We start from the raw sequence: 19963 nt of genomic DNA, 5'->3' as shown, positions 1-19963 counted from the left end.
GCAAGACACAAGAAAACCACTGATATTTGTGATGGACCACCATCGTACCATCGGCCAGTCTTTTCTTTGTACAAAACTTGGAGAAAACGAGTACAGTGATCCCTCACGACTTCGCGGTTCACGTTGCACGGATTCAAGTGCATCGCGGGGTTTCAAAAAATGTTCATCAAAAAATAAAAGGGAAAAAATACATGTCGTTTCATTTTGAGACAAAATAGACATTGTGTCGCGCAGAGATGTTACCGAAAATTTGGCGCCGAAAAACTATCGGCCAAAAATAGCTAAAAATGCAATTTCGGTTGAAATGTTTTGAAGACCGAAAGTTTGCCATTGCATTGTGTGAAGAACTTTAGTCCCATTGTGATGATGTCATTAAAACACGGTGAGAAGCAACATGCTGGCTGACGCCATTCTTGCAAAAACGCTTGGCTCACAGCCAACATGTCTGCGGTTTGGAAGTATTTTCAGGTATCAAACAGTGTTGTTTTCGTCAACGATGAGGACAACGAAAACATTTCGTTCACGAACATCTTTTTCATGACAATGACGTCAAGATGACGAGCTGAAAACGTCTTTGATTACTTTAACGTGACAAAAATATTGCCAATTTACGTCTGACGAGACAACAATGACATGAAAATGTGCCATCGTAGCGGTCATATGTTCACAATGCGTGACATTCGATAGTTGTGCATGTAGTTTTTTTTTCTGTCTATTTGAAAAGGGCACAATAGCATCAAATAGATGCTGCTTTGACTGGGGCATTATTATTTGATCACCAAGAAATTATTATTGAATTAAAATTAGGATTCATCCAATATGTTCATGCTGCTGTGATTTTTTTTTTTTTCCTCCAGGAAGCCAAACATAAAAAATTAAGCTGCGGAAACCCTCAACACGATGAAAAAAGTGTTGCAAGTCAGTCGCCACCCAGTTTCCCACAATCAACAGAGAGTGGGTCGAGTCATATGATGACCCAAGTGATGCGGTGTCCAGCGATGACGACTGAAGAGATCCTATGAGGCCTGCCAGATGCTGAATTTCTTCCGTGTGCGACATCAGATGACGATGACTTAGGAGAAATAAATGTAGCAAATTTTGATGACATGAAATCATAAACTAGTCATATACACAGTACACATTTTTTAAAAGAAAAATCTAGTTTCCTTCATATTTGAATGATAATGATTTATTTTTGGATAGAGAACACAATGCTACAGAAAAGAGTAAATACATATTTCCCATTGCCATGATCATTTTTCAATGTTGCGCTAGTCCGTTGCTATCCTAACTTTGTATTGCTTACTAACTTATTATTGCTTACTAAATGTATGTTCTTTGATGTGTGCCATTGTGTGCTTGGTATAACTTAGCGTTCTATGTTGTGTCCCAATCTGACAGCGAAAGCTGATGCTGATTCAACATAAATCTGGTATCATTTATTATTGTGGCCTATTGAATTTTTTCAGAATCTAATATAATTACAATATATTATATACCAATAGAATACATTAAACAGTCAACAAAATGTGTCAAGGTTGTTTACAATTTATGGTTTTATTTTTTTAATGTAATTCATGCCCCTGTCAGTGCTTCAGCCTCCTCAAGTTTGGCTCTCAAGTCTGGGATCTCCTGACGACACAGGCAAACTCTTGGAAGGGTAATTACTTGACGGTTTACAGCAACACCTGGAAAATAAAATCGTTTTGTCATTTATTTTGAAAAATCAATAACATATCATTCATTTAGCCACATTTGGGCTAGCTTTACCATATTTAGATCGGTAGGAGCTGTCCCATTACCTAATATCCAGTTTTAGCTATGTGGAGAGCATGGAAAAATATACAACCATGTAATCGCATTCTCTCAAATAAAAAAATCACGATGCTGGACTTAGGCTTACCCCTCACTCTCCTGTTCGTGAAGTGTCTAGCTGTCAATTTACGTCAAGACGACATCTGCTGTGTCAAGTAAATCGCCGTCATCTGACGCCTCAGGTTCAAACATGTAGGGATTAATTGTAGTTCATCTTTCCCGGGAGCCTTTGCCATCGGTAGCGTCACGAAAGAGCGATCCTGAATGGTTACCTTTGGTGGAAATATCACTGACATCGTTGTTGCTGCTATGCTAGCTGTGGATCATCTTCTCTGTTGCGTTGGGGAATCTATGTCACACTTCGGGGTTTGCGAAGGGACATTAACGGAGTGCAAAAAACCTAAAAAAAAAACACAAATTATCCTTGCAATTACGTGCTGATAATGTCATGGTTATTTTGACGAACTCGTCCAAAGTTTATATTTAAAAAATTACAACAGAATTCGGAAAGGTCTTCAGTTGCCCTTTAATGGCGGCTCCAGGCACAAGGATTCATGGTCGCATTTTAAATATAATCCGACCGAAAGAAGCATGCCATGCACTGTCCCTGTGGGAGACAAGTGTGGCATCTGCGGCCACATACTTGGTGGAGAAAATACCTGCGACCCCACTAAATAAATGCACTTGTATTGAAGGTTGGATTTTTCTCTTTTTTTCCATTAAGGTCCCATATTATTTGAATAAAAAACAATATAAGAAGCTAAAAAACACATCTTAACCAGGAGTGCCAATAATTATGGAGGGCACTGTATTTACTTCTTGTTTGGCTTTATTTAATTCTTTTGAGAAATTTCTCTCAAATAAGCTATTATAGACCCTACTCACCTACGTCACAAAATGGGCGTGTCGCTGTTTCCGGCCGCCATACTGTACCTCTTTTTCAGACCTATTCTCATTGTTTTCAATTAGTCGAGCAAGTTATAGAGCAATTCATGGAAGCCCCGGTGTTATCTGACGCTGTAAACTCATTGGATCAGTTGCATAAAAGGCGTTACGTGGAAAAGCTTAAGTTTATCCATTCGCCAGATCCGTATTTGATGCCTAAATCGATGTTTTTCGACCCGCTGGCTTCGCCTGACATCTGATACCCACACAAAATCAGCCTATTCTCACGAAAGTTTGAAAAACTTTAAGAGCTTGGAGGCTTATAAATGCTACGTTGCTGGTTAGGTGAAACACGTCCTCGTACACGAAAATTCGGCAGGAATCTTGTGCTCGGAAGGTGAGTTACGAAATTTTCAATTCAAAATCTTTTGTTCTTGCTAACATCCACTGTCAAGTCTAATGTATTTCATGTCATTTGTCAATGGAGCTAGGGCTTTTAATGTTTATATGGTTTAGCGATAGCACTAACTACATACATACGTGTATGTTGTCGGCGATTAGCCTAGCAATGATCTTAATTGTGGTTGTCAGCCCAAAACCCTCTAAATATATATTAAATGCATCTTACCAGATATAAAATGACTACTACATAATCTGTGGTAGTCGTTTGGAGCCCAGTTTTCTCGTCGAATTGCAGCAGTCAATCGCGGCCTCCTCTTCGTGTCTCTCGGAATACGGTAAAAATTCAAGTCTCTCCGTCTATCTTCTCTGTTTTTGCAACCGACCGCCACACACGACTTCACCATTTTGAGTATTAATGTTGACGAGCAGTAAAACGTGCAATAATAGGAAGAATTTACGAAGCGCTAATGCATTTCTATGGCGAGTATGCGGACATCATGGCGCGGGGGCGTGGCTGTGACGTCACGTGAGTAGGGTCTATAGTTGTAAGTGATCTCAACGCCCAAGTAAGTAAAATGATCTTTGGCCACCTTAAATGGGAAGCCTTGGAAGTTCAACTGCTGAGCTTTTTCATTAATTGGAAATAGTACGCTTTTAAACAGATTTGATTTATAGCCGGACACAAGTTCATCTTTAGTGATGACAGCAAGGGCCACGGGGATACTGTTGTGTGGGTCAGAAAGAAAGAGGAGGAGATCGTCTGCATATAGGGATAGTTTATTTGTCCTCCTCTTTGTATTCCAGTCAGCTGGGAAGTTTCTCTCAGCTTAATCACCAAGGGTTCGATCGCGATATTGAAAAGCAAAGGACTTAAGGGGCAGCCCTGTCTTGTCCCACGAGAAAGTGGAAAAAAAATCTGATGTAGTTTTATTAGTTCGTATTGATGCCTGTGGTGTTGCATATAATGTACTAATCCAAGACTGAAACACTGGGCCAAATCCAAAGTTTTTAAGTGCAGCAAATAGAAAGTTGTATTCAACTCTGTCAAACGCTTTTTGTGCATCAAGGGAGATCACGACTTCCGGCAAGGCATCATTTCGCTGATAAATGACCGTAAGGACACGACGCAGGTTTTTGGAAATTTGCCTTCCAGTCATAATTGGGCGGTATTACTCGCAGAGCAATGGGTCTCTATCCTTTTTTAATAAGAGTGAAATTGTTGCTTGTATCATAGTTGCCGGTAGAAGTTTTTGATCAAGAGTCTCTTCAAAGACCTTGAGCAAAAGCTGAACTAGTTTAGTTTTAAATTTTTTAAAGAAGCATATCGGGAATCCATCCGGGCCAGGAGCAGTATCAGATTTCATTTTCCTGATAGCATCACTTATTTCAAGCTGTGTGACGTCAGATTTGGTTGACTTTTTATCCACTTCCTGTAGCGTAGGTAGAATAATGTCCTTAAAGAATGATTCAATATGAGTTTGGTCGCATGCTGCAGAGAAGTAAAGCCTCTCATAGAAAAATATAAATTCTACATTGACGTCTTTTTGCTCTGTTAATATTTGCCCTTGCTCGTCTTTAATTGCTGCTATGAAGCCTGAGGTAGATGATTGTTTTAGCTGGTGGGATAACAACTTGCCAGCACGCTCGCCATGTTCATAATAAGTAAGACGGGACGCTTAAATACTGGTCAGTGATAATGAATGTTTTAAATGGTTTTGTAAATGCATTCCTCTCCTCCAATCAAGATCCCTGAGGTCGAAATGAATGAAATGAAGAGAACAAAAAGAACAACAGGATACAGTCGTCTAGTATTGCCACGGTGTCCAAATACAAGCCAGACTCGTTGGAACAACATGCCAAAGAAAATGCGCTTGCTCTTTGGATTGGGCGTACCGGACTAATGTATCACATGGGATACACATTCTCCCATTGGGATCATTCAACGTGCCTCAATTATTAGGAGAAAGCAGTGAATAGGAAGGGGTTATTATTGGGGGGCAGAAGGAGAGAGACAGAAGAAGCACAAACAACAACAAGACATACATTGATCGCCTACACTAACTATAAATTTGTTGGTGCTATCGTTAGCTAGTTGAATTTTCGGTTGACACCATGTGGGGGTGTTTTCCGAAATTTCCAGGTTCGCGGTGAATCAGTAACAGGCACACTTTTGCAAAATAGACAATGTTTATTGATTAGAAAATGCAGAATAAATTAGATTTATTGATTACAATCCCACAAGAGCAAGCAAACAAGTATCAACAAATGTCAACGATGACGCAAGATTTGAGTTTGTCAACCCCAGAATCCCCGCGTTATCGTTACAGCAAAACGAAATGTCCCTTAGCAAGGAAAATCACTTACCGTGACAAATGAGCGGGGAGCCAACACACTCCGGTAAGGCGGCGAAGGAACAAAGCCAGGCGATCCGTACGTGACCCGCCGGCGGATTTCACGGTAAGCGATTTTCATTGCTAAGGGACATTTCGTTTTGCTGTAACGTAGCGCGGGGATTTGGGGTAAGAGTGTGACAATATCTCGATACAGCGATATATCGCGATATTTTGCAACCCGATGGGTTATCGATATGCTCCCGCCAAGAATCGATACTTTTATTCAACATATTGGCCATACAATGGAGTATGGATGCTGTAAACTGCTCAATGTTTGTTGAGCAATTCCTTGGCGGTCCACTAGGGGCACTCGGGAGTGGCGGTGAGGGTAAAGTGCGCACAAGTTGTCTAGAGAAGAAGAGGAAGCTCCAAGTGGGTTGAAAAAATAAAAAAGCTCCGTGAGAACGGTGGAGGAAAAAATGAGAAAAATATTGCTACAAATCACACATGGGGACACACTTTAGATTTTACACCAACAAGAAAGGAAGTAAGGTGAACAAGGACTTTGCTGTATGCAAGAATTGTCTAAGAAAAATAAGTTTCACTGGGAGCTGGTGACGTAGTGGACACTGGAGTTTGTGAGCTTTGCTTTCATCACTTCAGGTAAGAAAGTTTTGCAGTGTAATTGACTTTTTAATTTACATGTATTATTTTGATGACATCTGGTGTTGAATGATATAAAATAAACCAGGACCCTAAACTGGATGAAAATGAATATCGAACAAGCCCACATGAATTTACCGATTTATTTGAGAACCAATTTCCATCTAGTTTACTACACAAACTGGTATTACTGTCATTTTGATACAATAAGCTATAAAATGGTTTGAATAGGTTCCAAGATATATAAAGTGATGTGCATGATAATTAATGTAGCCTACATATTAAAAATAGGTAATTATTGATGTAGCCTACATATTAAAAATAGGTAATTATTGAATTTTTAATTTCTATACATTCAATTCATATTTTTTTAAATTCAATACTTCCAACACAAAAAAAATCAGGATTTCAACTCAAACGCTATGAAGTAGCTAATATTTTTTGTTTTATTTTGTTGTTTTTAAGGTGAGGAAGACTGTGACTGAGCAAGTCTGACATCTTAAATGCTGAAGCAGATAGCGGAAGTGCTCACACCAAGCAACAAAGGTCATATACGAAGAAAAGACCCACCAATTTTATCATTGCCCCACTCCAAGCTCAACTGCTGACACCCACGGCACTTTTTATTTATGTATTTTTTTAAAGATTTAAAACTTTAAAGAAATTAAGGGTGCCATTCATCACGATCTCTCCAAGGGATATCAATGGTCGTGGTTGGTTTCCTCTATATGTGCAGGGGCACAATTTGCAGTAGATTTATATTTTACAGCAATGTTGCACAGAAAAGGTGTCACTGTTTAATAAATGACTTAAACAGTATTTTTTCTATTTTTAAATATCTTTTTTTTTTCCCGTTTCAACAGTTGTATCGTAGAATGTCATGTATCCAATTTCTGACCAATATATCGATAATCGCTGTATCGTGATATAATCGTTATCGTGAGCCTTGTATCGCGAATCATATCGTATCGTGAGGTGCCCTGAGGTTCCCACTCCTAATTTTGGGATTGACAAACTCAAATCTAGCGTCATCGTTACCCTTGTTATGCTTGTTTTTGATGCTTGTTGCTTGCTCTTGTGAGATTGTAATCAATAAATCTCATTTATTCTGCATTTTCTAATCAATAAACATTGTCTATTGAGCAAAAGTGTGCCTGTTACTGATTCACCGCGAACCTGAAAATTTCAGAAAACAGGGGGGCCTGATGAACAAGGGGAAAGAGGAGGGGGGGGGGGGTAAGAAAGATAAGTGATTGGGAGGGGTGGACTGTACACAAACCCAAACGCTAACCCTCATACATGAATCCCATCAGACAGGTGGCTCGCCTCGAAGCGGACCGTCAGCTCGATCCCGAGATCCAACTACGAGATTTTTAACAACAGCAACAGGACAGCGGGATAAAGTCCGTCTGGATGCTGCCGAGTGTCTCCGTGATGTCGGGTGAAAGTTTGGAGAAGGATTGAATGTTTGGAGAGGTTCCTTTGGCTTGATTTCACAGTTTTAACTTCGTCAACACACTGCTAACTTCAAGTCAGGAAACTTGTCTATAGTTGTTTTTTGTGTGTGTAAATATTGGTTCAGAATTGGCTGCATGAATTCTGGACCAGGACCCTAACTAATACTATAAAAGAAAAAATAGACAACTTCAAACACTGTCAAAATATCCAAAAATTTAAAGGGACCCAAGAATAGAAAGACATGTAGTTCTTAGAAAATAATTGATAGTACGAGTTAGACTAATTTGATATTAAATCCCCTCTTAATTTTTTCGTTTTAATAAAATTTGTAAAATTATTTGAATTAGTGGGTCGGCATTATTGTTGTTGACGTCACATGGGCTTGCTGCCAGACTTCCACAGTGTCACTCGTAAACTACATAAACATTTCGTCTGTTCTGCCCTTCCAATTTTAACCCGAACGTAATATTAATGAAAAGGATAGCCCTGTCGATATTTCCCAAAACGAACACCAAAAGCAAAATGAACTAGAGCTGTCCCGACTAGTCGACATAGTCGACGTCATCGATGACGTAAATCTGTCGACAAGCACAATATCCCGTCGACGGTTAATGTAGGGTTAAAAAAATATATGCGTAGAAAGTTTAGAATGTCGGCCGTTCGGTATGCAAGCGTGGAAAGCGGTGCAAAGCCAAAAAAGTCCACCAGAGTGTCCAAAACATTGATTTATTTCAAAGAAACAAAGAAGGGTACACTGTTGTGTCCTGTCTCTTCAATGCCGAGCTTGGCTGCACGTTGGCCGTGAATAAACACCTACGCTGTCACCCAGTTGTAATTTTCGAAGACGACAGGAGTACGTCCATCTAACTAACGACATGTTTTATTGAAGTTGCTAAGCCTGTCGCGATATGCAATGAGTCCATTTATTGCACGGTAAATAAAAATGAGGGCGGTAATTTTCACGGCTGCGCTCTATCGCAGAGCGTGCGCGTGCATACGTTTGTGTGTGCGTGCTGATGGGATATGAGACTCCAGTTCCTTTCTCTTATCAACACGCTGTAGAATTAAAGTTCAGACAGGCAGAATAAGAAAACACATCTATATTAAACACTGTGAAAGTTACCATTGCTACATTGAGGGGAATGGGGAAAAAAGCCAACCTACTTTAGCCTGCTATAAAACATTGGCAGTCTTTTCCAAAACGCAAACTTGCGGTCAAAAGGTATTACTTCAAACATGAAAAATCGCTGGTTAACAGCATTTGCAAACGAAAAAAAATCTTTATATATTACTGACACCACATGCTGAGTGTAAAGCTTAAGCTGGTTTTTTAGCGAACGTACTTCCGGTGAACATTTAAAAAATAGAAGCATGTCGTGTTCGTAATATAAATAATGACTTCTGGAGTTAATCCAACATACTTCAGAATTCAGATTGTACACTAAGAATACCTTTATAATCACACCCTTCACAAAAAATCTTCCATTCTTTTGCACTCGTTAATTCTATTAGCATTTGAACTCATTGGTTGTGATTTATTATAGTTATTTGTGTGTTTATTTGTACTTTAATAAAGAATTTGAGTGTTCCAAAATGTTTTTGTAAATTGATAAGCGTCGACATAAATTTCATTGCTAAATTAAATTATTACATTAGAAACTAATCGTAAAAATAGCCTGCTGATTAATCGGGAGAAAATTAGTCCCTAAAATGAACATTAAAAATGGGACGAGAGGAGCAGCGTACATGTGTCAAGTTTGTTAGTGACAGCTAGCACTCCTGCTTTAGTGACTGAACCAGAGAGGGATGTGAAAAAATGTTTGCAGATCTTCACGGTAAACTATTGTGTGATTCGAATTATTCCAATAATTTTGTAACGTCTACAAAGTGTCACCTGCTTAGTAAAGTTGCAATTCTTTATTTTGGGAACTTATACAACACACGGCTGCAGTCTGCCGCACCTCCGTAAGTCATGCGGTGCATTCAGGAATGTAAGCAAATACCCCCACTACAGTATAACCAGATTCGTTACATTATTATGGAGATAGTTAGCATACAGAGCTGTCGTGTTGATGGCTTTAATACACACACAGCGGTTTGATTTTTTTGCATCACCTTACCTTATTTTTGTCACGTAAATGCGCTGTCCACGTTGCCGATGATCATCCTGCCTGTGTCTCAGTTCATCAAATGTTGCTTAAAAGCTTGCTTAAAAACGAATGAATAAATGTTTTAAACTTGGTTTGATGGCATCTACTGTATTTGCATCATTTTCTGCCCAACAGGTTACAATGACGCCTTTTTTTGCACATTGAGATCTAAGAGGACTGTTGTGTACTTTATTTGTACTTAAAGCATGTGAGACACATTGTGAGCAAACATGTGTATGTAGTTCACGAGTGACCCTGTGGAAGTCCGGCAGCGAACCTATGTGACGTAACCGCGCTGCGACGTCGACAACAATAGTGGCGACGTACTAATTCAAATAATTTTACAAATTTTATTAAAACGAAAACATTAAGAGGGGTTTAATATCAAATTATTATAACTCGTACCAACATTTATCTTTTAAGAACTACATGTCTTTTTATCCAAGGTTCCCTCTAAGAAATCTCTTACCAGGAGATGGCTTATTGAAGAATGGATAGATATTGTACATGCAATCCATATCATGGAGAAGCTATCATTTTCACTCAAACTTGAGATTGCTACATTTTATTTTATATGGTCCAAAAGTAGTACGTAAAACCAATTAGAATGGACTTCATTTGACACTCAAAAGAGAAAGTACCTCCTCAGTATGTTGGGTGAAAAAACAATACCTGATGTGCTCCCAAATGTTTTAAGTTGCTGTGTGTTATTTTTATTTATCTTTTCTTTCTAAATGTTTTGTTGTCCTTAAAAGAAAAATGTAAGGAATCGAGAAATGGACTATATTTACTCATCACTGTAAGTACAATGTATATTATTTGTGAGATGTTAAAATATTAATTAAAAAAAAAAAAGGACAACATCACAGTATGCATGACACCATTCACAACTGAAGCAAGTGTGAAAGTAAACAAACAACTTAAGCATCCCTTTGTGTAAATTGTAGTTCATGTGAATCATATTGTTTACTTTACTAGCTTTACTGTTGGTGTACAAAGAGAACCTTCGTCAATAATTAAAGATGCATTCCTGCAAATTTACCTTTCTCTGTCTCTTAACTCTGGCTGCCATTGACGGCGCTAGACACCCAATCCACTTAGACTGGAAGAATCAACAGGAAGTGAGTCGAAAATGCCCCAAAATGAACAACAAATGACCTAAAATGCCCCCAAATTAAACTCATTAGTTGCCATTGACGGCCACAACTGATCCCTCTGAAGTGGGAGGGATGGCAGCGAAAGAACATTCGTTCACACTCCCAGTTCAAATGGATCCGATGTCTACCAGCAATAAACTCACAGCATAAGATTGACAGGCGCTTGTTCTTCATGTTTATTAGTTGTTTTGTAGAACCATTTCCCGACCAATGTATCAATAATTGTTGTATCGCCATATCGTGAGATCATCAATCGTATCGTTTAATGAGGTACCAAGAGGTTCCCACCCCTATTCATTATGTGAATTATGTCTAAACAAGAATAAAAAAGAAAAAATGCTTGTCTTTATTCAAGGCTTCATTCATAGAGTGACTGAATACAGCTTCTCACTTGAATGAGTTGCCACAGACGGGTGTGAAAGAAACTAAACGATAACTGACACATTTGAAGCCCTCGATCGTAGAGCTACTGAGCCTTCTCTGGCGAGATCAAGGCTACAAACCTAACCAAACCCATACCAGCAACTAGCAAAAAGTTAAGTTGTTTCAACACCTGCAGCCATCGTGTAGCACAGCTGACACACTGAGCAACAACTGAAGGTGAAGGAGAGGGGTGAACCATACCTGCAGCTGTGATGGATTTCAAGCTGCATTTTTGGGATCCAAACAATAGCTAATACCGGCGGAACAGTATGTCGGAAAATTTTTGTGATTTTGAAACCGTGTCGTTTTCATACTACGTTATACCTTTAAACCGGTAACCGGCACATGTTTATATACCGCAATGTTTTGTAAACCATGGAGGGGAACAATACAGACGCAACATTTCTGCGCCTCATTTTACATATGGAAGCATTTGTAAACGTTACCCTTTAATACTTCCTGGGTACAAAACGCACAATTTTTGGAATATGGGCTACACAATAACAAAGACTGCAACAAATTAATGTTGGATGGCGGTTTGGAATAACGTTCAGTCTGGTGGGACATGGACCGCAGACAGTGTCAGCCCCTCAGTATCAGTTGTGCGAGAGGAAACAATGAAGTGCATGATGATGACAATGGCTTCCCTGTGAATTACCTCAAGAAGCATCAATACATACGGCAGAGATGAAGACGGTGGCATCTTCTGAGAAGGGCCATCATTGATTACTCCAGATGGGTAGTCCTTACTCCTGCTAACTATGAAATTACAAAGTGCGTCCATATTTAAAAAAAACCTTCCCCATCTCCAAAATTGCCTAATTATCTCCCCTTTGTTGATTGTAATAAATTTTCTGTTGCAAAACTTGACTTGAATTGATTATTATTTAATATGTACAAATACGGGTGTCCGAAACTTGTTTGTAAAATGAGAAACTCACATGATTTCACCTACTTTTAGGGTGTCAAAAATGCCCACCTACTCAGAATTTTTTTAATGTATTTTAAAGTTTCCAATGATGAATCAGACAGGCATGTTGACATTTTTTAAAAAATGGTCAAATTGGGGGTCTCAGAACGGAATTTCAAGCCACCTGAGTGTTTTCTGCTATGTGCTCGTCTTTCACACAATCATGGTGCACATGCCTGTTTTGCAGACGATCACGATACAGGATATTCCGTTTCATAAGTTTACACATACATGCAATGCACCTTAAACTCGCGCTGATGTGCCGATGTCAAAATGAGTCAGTCATAATTTGTAAAACAACAAGGATTGGACACATTGTCGCATAAAGACTAGACGGATTGAACGAATGCCACCAAATGACAGTTCCGGTTTCTTCTTCACACAGAGCACCACATTCCCCTCAAGGAGAGTTACGTAATACTCACAGAACAGCGAGTGTGTTGTGAAGTCTTCACTCTCTGATGGTCGAGCGATGAGGTTGTCTGCTTGGAATCCTTCTTTTGAACTGCTGCCACTCAGAAGCTCCGCCCCTCTGCTGGCCTCACTCGGACCTCCATCTTCACCCTTTAAGGGCTCACCAGTCCACTTGGGGAGGTTCACCACCTCCACTTTAACATATGGAGGGTCCTCCTCCTCCTTTTTGAGGGGTTGAGATTGCTGCTGCTCCTCAATGTGAGGGTTCTGCAGACTAGTGAAGTAGTCCTCCTGCTCCTCTTTAATGTGGACAAATTCTTCCTTCACCTTCTCCCTGGATGGCGACTCTTCCTCCATGCGAGGAGACTCCTGGCGTTCAGGACGACGCCCTTGACTAACATCTACAAGACCAAGACCATTATCACACATGGGCCAAATTTTATGTCTTCATTTGCCATAATAGCTCCCCCCCAAAATTTACTGCTTCAGAAGTAATCCTCAGTGACCATTTTGTATTTATTCGTATCTTGTCATCCACTACGACCCAATGTAATAGAGCTGTCCCGACTAGTTGAGGTTGTTGACATAGTCGACGAAGTAAATGTGTCGACGAGCACAATATCCCGTCAACAGTTTAAGGCGAGTTAAAAAAAAAAAAAAAAAAAAAAAAAAAAAGAGGAAAAAAAGTCATTTTTATGCAGGGGTAATGCAGCTGTAAACTGCTACACACTTTACCTTAGCTGGGAGCTATGACGAAGCATTAGATTAAATATCATTCTATTGATAATCATTTGATGTAGAGGAGTCAAAATATTAAGGATTTCCAAATTTGTAAAACCGATTCTAAAACATAAGACGCTTTCAACATTGTTGATTTTAACGGAGGCGGCATCGCGCTACGTAAAGTAAGTAGCTGCTTATTCAGCTACGTGATAAATACGACTTTTGTTCTCATAGTAATAGTACGAGAAAAAACAATGAACTGTTAGAATAAACGTCGAATTAATAGTATGAGAATAAAAGTCGTATAATTACGTCGGGCTAATGTAGCTGAAGAAATAATAATAATCATTAGGAGGATTTATACTAATGCTTCGTCGTAGCTCCAAGTTAAGGTACATGTAATACGTCCTGGAAAGTGCGTAGCTGCTCACAGCAACTACCCCTACGTAATAATGTCACTTTTTTCTCATAGCAATAGTACGACTTTAATGTCATAGTCCTTATTTTAATTATTTGGCCCAAACACTTAGTCATAATATCCTATCAACAAGCATCATTACGCTTTTTTCACGTACTTCACTCCAGTGATACGTGACATTTATTTATCTACTCTGCTGGTGCTCTTAGGACAATATAGACATACCACTAAAAGAATTGTTTTGGATCCTGTTGGAAAATTGAAGTCACTCACAGTAGTCTGAATCTGTTTATTTGCTAGTGATTTTTAGTCACTCCTTTCTGATTTTGGGGCATGTATGGGTCACTTGCGGTTTATTTTGGGTTTCAGAACAGGAGCAAAGAATCTCCCCAAATGAATAGGCAGTGACTCAAACTCAGAAGAAAGTGACCTGTAAATGCCTTAAAATGAATAAAAAGGCGATATATCACTTCTTGGCAGGAAGATATCGATAACCTTTTGGGGTACAAAGTATCACGATATGTCACCATTTCGAAATTTTGTCACACCCCTACTTCACATGTAATAAAGAATCATGATTCTAGCTTCAGCATTCTACTGAATTTTGACCATTATTTTTCGTACTTGTACAATTCGTTCGTCTGTTTTGCAGATGTCTGATCCAGTGTTATATGTTCCACTAATAAACTTAGCCATTAGTTGGTGTTAAAGACCAAATGTGAAGTGATTTCATAACATGCCAAATAGGGTCACAATTAAAGTAATTAAACATTGTCCAACAAATAAAGCATGAAAAAATAATTTATATGTTGCATATTTGACAAAATAATCGCGTTTCCGAAGTTCGAGGCTGAGAACAGCGATGGCAGCACTCCATACGGCCACCATACAAAGCCCTTCAAACAATGATTCAAACAGCGATATAAGCGATAGATCAAGTGCAAGGGAGGAGATTCAAGTTTTTGAAGAGTTGGAGGAAGAAGAGGAGGTTGGAATTTTATGTTGGACCTAACATGTATTAGCCAGACGCTAATCAGGATGCAAACAATGCGCCTAGACTACCTGACATGGAATGGAGACAAGACCCATCGAGATTACAAGATTGGTAAGTCTCAGTGTCTCTTAAACGGATCGTGCATAGTGTCTTGTTATGAGCTGTTTGTTGACAAAGGTATCGAACACATGACGTGCTGACAACTTTGTTTCTTTATTAACACATGGAGCTAACAATACGAACACAGGTTGGGGCTCTCGGCGGGCTGTGCGGAGCGATAGCTAGAGCCTGTAGAAGTGGCGTCTAATGGCGTGAGGAAATGTAGTTTTTTCACACAAGCGAACAGATTACAAAGCACCACTTCAGTGTTGTCCCAAGACTACATTTCCCATGATTCACTACATGACCTGCGCCGCTCGCTGATTCGCTGCGAGATTGACTCAATGGCTACGCTAAACCAACACGCTAGTTGTCAGCTGTCACCTGTCAGCGGCTCTCGTAAAACACAAACTAGAAGGCTTTCATGCAATCAGCGTGAAAGAAACGCCGAACTGTCCAAAAGCAATGCAATGCTTGAAGCATGAAGGTGGAAATGCATAATACAAATAAATGTGCACAAACTCACCGGCGGTGTGTGTCTCTTACGGCAACGTGACAGTGAATTACCGCGACGCTGACGCGCTAATATGCACATCCACACCCCTTTCTCGATTGACAGTGGATTAACCCTTTCGGACAAGATCGTAGATGACGCACAATTTAAACACGTTTAACCTAGCGAACGCAACAACAACTATGATTGCGGATTGGCACGAGTTAGCTTTCGGGTAACGTCACTAGCTTCTACTGTTCATTCCACAACAGTTGGCAGGTCTGCTTTGACAAAGTCATCAGTCATCTATCCAGAAATCACACTTACTTTTTGGCAAATCCTTGATCATAAGCAGACCGGTTGAGGAAGCAGGCATCTTCGAAGTGTTTGCAGCAGAGAACACTACTTGATGATGGCGTGAAATTCATTCGCTTTGTGCGAACAAAAGATGTCCATATATGTGCCGTGCTATCCTTCAGCCACTCATACAACTTTTCTTTAGATTGAGAAAAATACATTGCCACACACCGCTGTGGCATCTTACCGAGAAGCAATGCAAAAATACTGTATAGCGGACTTCCCTCGCAGTTCTTGGTGTGACGTCAATTTCGAAGATTTCCGAAGAAAAGCATTTTCGTTGTCAAGGGCGTTGCTATGGGTTAGACAAAGAATCTGGAAGGGTTGCGTAAAAAAAAAAAAAAAAAAAAACGAATCGCCGAATTGCTCAAGGATGTAATGACGGCTGGGCATGTTGTACCATGGTTCTAAGTAGAGGTGTGCATAATTTCCGATTTTTAGATTATTCGCAATTTGGCCGTTGAAGATTCGAGAACGATTCACAAACATCCAAATTCCGATTATTGAAATATGCCAAGTAAAGCGGAAGTACAACACACTCAGCGCGCCGCGCGGTCAATGAAGAACGGAGCGAGAGTAGCTAAACATCATGCTTCTCATTACCCGGCCCCTCGGGTTATGCCAATGCTCAACTCACGGCTCTAGCTCAACTCATGCCACGAGATAAAAAAAAAAACACAACAACATACCTGACTGCTGCCAAAAAGCTGCTACAAAGTACATCTCATAATGTTACGGTAGATATCATTTATATAGGACTAGATAAGTACATCTTCATAATGTTACGGTAGATATCATTTATATAGGACTACATGCAATATAGTTTCGGTAGCGTTAGCAGCACACCTACAAAAAGCTAGATACGAGCGTTAGTAAACGACCGCCATCTTAAAGCAGTACACCTCCCTGCAAGGCTGTTGTAGCGAACCTTCCAAGCAAACCTAATTAACTTTTTATCTAAAATACTCCTAAATCGGTAAAATATTGACTTGAATCGATCTTTAAAATAGTTTTAAAACTTTCACATGTCAAAAGTAGACAAAAGGGAAATTATGGAATAACGGGAGCAATTTTAACAACTTTAACGGTTGATTCACAACATTAAATTAATTGAATGTAGTTTAAAGCTGCTGATACAGAATGGGGACTGGAGTTTTTTATTTACTGTTATTTTTGTATATTTGTTTACTGCTATATGTTAACTTGATACTGAAATAGTAGTTTGGTTTAGCCTGAGACTCTGAATCGTAATCGTAATCGAATCGTTAGGTGCCCAAAGATTCCCAGCTTTAGTTCTAAGTGTTGGATGGTGCGTCTTTACACACGAGAGATAATGGCTCGTCATCCAGAATGAATTCTTCGGCAATGACTCTTGTTATTCCCTGGGCTTTGGGACTGTCGAGTGCCAGTTTGTCACGCAAAGCAAAGTTTTCTGCCAGTGTTAGTTGCGTAGGACCTTTCTTTTTGTCTTCGATTTTCTTAACATACTCCTTATATTGTTTGTGGTGGTATTTCACTAAATGCTTGATTAGGTTGGTTGTATTAAAACTTCTTACTGCTTTAACACCACGCTTGACTTTATTGTGGCATATGTTGCACTCTGCCTCTTCTTCTTTGTCGTCCTTCAAGGTGAAATGATCCCACACAGCTGACATTTTTATCGATAAAGTCTCTCGGTAAATTGGGAGACCGTAATGTAGTGTGTTGAAGGTGTGCTGTAAAATGCGGACCAGATTTTAGGGAAACCGAAGCAAAAACTGGAATGGATTATGTAAATCGGTGCGCTGAAAAACCCGGACTGGAATTTGAAAAAAAAAATGGATCGGAAGTCTGGATCAGAATTTTTCCGTGTCGGCCGATCCGATACCGATGCGCATTTTTTTGCCCATATCGGCGTTTGATCCGATCCAAATATCTGATCGGGACATCTCTAATGCAAACATTGAAGAGCCGCAGACCATGGAGGGACCATCTGAACCTGGCAAAATAAACAGTCACCAACAGAATAAGGAGGGGACACCTGATGCTGGAGAAGAAAATGGTCAGCTGCAAACTGAAGAGGGGACACATGAAGCTGGAGAAGAAGGTGATCAGCTAATCACAGGATGAGACGCACAACACGTCAGGATGTGATACAGACTGTGATTATTGACTGTTTTGAAATTTTCACAGAGAAACCATCAAATCTGAAAGCACGTGCCCAAATGTTTTCCAGCTACAAGCACCACCACACCATGAAGTACTCAATAGGTATTACACCCAAGGGAGCCATTTGTTTCTTATCAAAAGATTGGGGAGGCCATACAAGTGACAAACATATAACCCTGAGCAGTGGTTTTCTTGATAATTTGTTACCTGGGGACATTGTCTTGGCTGACAGAAGTTTTGACATACAGGAATGTGTGGGCATGTTATGTGCAAAGGTCAAACTCCCAGCATTTACAAAAGGCCGCTGTCAGTTAGCAGCTAGAGATGTGGAAGAAACTCAGAAAATAGCACATTTGAGAATCCATGTTGAAAGGGTCACCGGAAATGTTTGTCAGAAGTAAAAGATCTTAACAGGTACCAAACCCATAAACTTCTTCCATGTGAAGGTGAAGAAGCCACAATGTAGGATAAGGTTGTCACTGTTTGCTGTGCCCTGACAAACCATTGCCCAATAATAGTTTAGTACAATTAGTTTTCTTTTTGTAGTATTTGTGCAAGCAAAGTTTTATACGTTTTTAGATGACCTGATCCTGTTTAATAAAGTATGTCAATGACAATTTTGAAGTATTCCTGAGTCTTTGCCTCTCTTAAGTACATAAAGAACTAGTACTTTTCTTTACTAATTACATTCAAACAATGTTGTGGAGATAAACACTGTATAGGAAATACGATGTTTGCTAACAAAACAAGAAACATGACAGTTTTACTTTTTTTTAGACATATAACATTTACTAAAATTTTCAAAGCAGCAGCAGCACAATGGTAAACACAAAATAGCAATACAAGGAAATATAAAATATGTGCATACGAAGTAAAATAACACTAGTTGTAGAATAACGTGTTCAAGTAAATTTGTTCCACTTCACGTGACAAGTCCTGCATTCAGATAAGTGCACATCTTTGCATGGCAATGTCAACACTAAAACAATATATGACAGTTCCTTCACCTGTTTTAGTCATGTGATGTTTAAGATGGTTTTCAAGGTACAATTCAAGTTCAACAATTTTCAAGTAAGAGCTGTATTATGTTTCTGAAAGGAGCAACGAGAGTGACGGCTGCGTTTTCGCAGTCCTGTGGTCGAAATGAGAAGAGATACTGCACCCAGCCATTCGTGAAATGTCTGTGAGCTTCCAGCAATTTAGTTTTTAAACTGTTCATTTGTGTAAGCGCTGATACCTTAAACGAGGTAGTTTGTTATATCCAGCGATGATGTAATGTGGCGTCGGAGCTACTCCTGTTGTGTTTTTTTTACATCAGTGGTACACCCAAAATGGCGCCTGGGGGCGTGTCCGCTAGTTTGGGCACGTGACTGACAAAGACCGATTGGCTCAAGTGGTGCAATGCCTCAAGAGGATTCATTTCACCATCACTACTAATCAGTAGGGATGGAAAAACCGAGGCTTTCCGAAACAATGAACCACTTTTGAGACAATTGCCTTAAATTGAATCACTGTATCGAGGCATTTAACACACTACAAGAGCTCCATCTACTGGATAAACAGTGCATGTTTCTTTTTAAAACTAAAGTGTTCAAATTGCCTCAGCATTACATATCTTCAATAGAATTAAATGGATGTAGTCTATTTCAGCTGTGAGATCGTGTCGTCATTAAGTGTGATTTACACAATTAAAGTTGACCTTTTTAAGCCCGTGTCATTACTTTGTCTGTGAAGACTAGGGACGGGATCTGTTGTTCACTTGAGGAAACAAACCCATTCCAGTTCGTTCAGTAAAAAGACTCGTTCAAAAATATCGTTCAACGAATCGTTCGCCCCCCTCATGCCCCTCCCCGCCCAAATGAATCGTTCGGTTAGTGAACGGGAAGTGACATTGCCGAACGAATCACCAAAGACCGCTTCGCAGTATAGACCCTACTCACGTGACGTCACAGCCACACCCCCGCGCCATGTTGTCCGTATACTCGTCATGTTAATGCATTAGCGCTTTGTAAATTCCTCCTATTATGGCGTGTTTTTCTGCTCGTTAACATTAATAATCAA

General features: G+C 39.6%; 1 protein-coding gene across 5 annotated transcripts in view; it reads right to left on the bottom strand.

The window, feature by feature from the left end:
- The window catches only part of LOC130928057 (gastrula zinc finger protein XlCGF57.1-like), a 32128-nt gene that overhangs the window by 7591 nt on the left and 4574 nt on the right, over window positions 1-19963 (bottom strand). For 2 of the 5 annotated variants that reach the window (XR_009066585.1, XM_057854264.1), the window contains exon 2: window positions 12682-13071. Coding sequence is in view for 3 of the 5 variants with exons in the window: in XM_057854264.1 (XP_057710247.1) it covers window positions 12682-13071 (390 nt within the window). In the remaining 2 variants the exon portion in view is untranslated. Of the gene's footprint in view, window positions 1-4; window positions 2216-11944; window positions 12046-12681; window positions 13072-19963 lie in introns of those variants that run through there. The other 3 variants (XR_009066586.1, XM_057854266.1, XM_057854267.1) reach the window with 3 other exon arrangements.

The sequence above is a fragment of the Corythoichthys intestinalis genome, chromosome 13, assembly GCF_030265065.1.
Source record: "Corythoichthys intestinalis isolate RoL2023-P3 chromosome 13, ASM3026506v1, whole genome shotgun sequence".
Classification (NCBI taxonomy): Eukaryota; Metazoa; Chordata; class Actinopteri; order Syngnathiformes; family Syngnathidae; genus Corythoichthys; species Corythoichthys intestinalis.
Note: the sequence above shows the minus strand (reverse complement) of the source record. Positions and strands in the feature narration are given on the sequence as shown.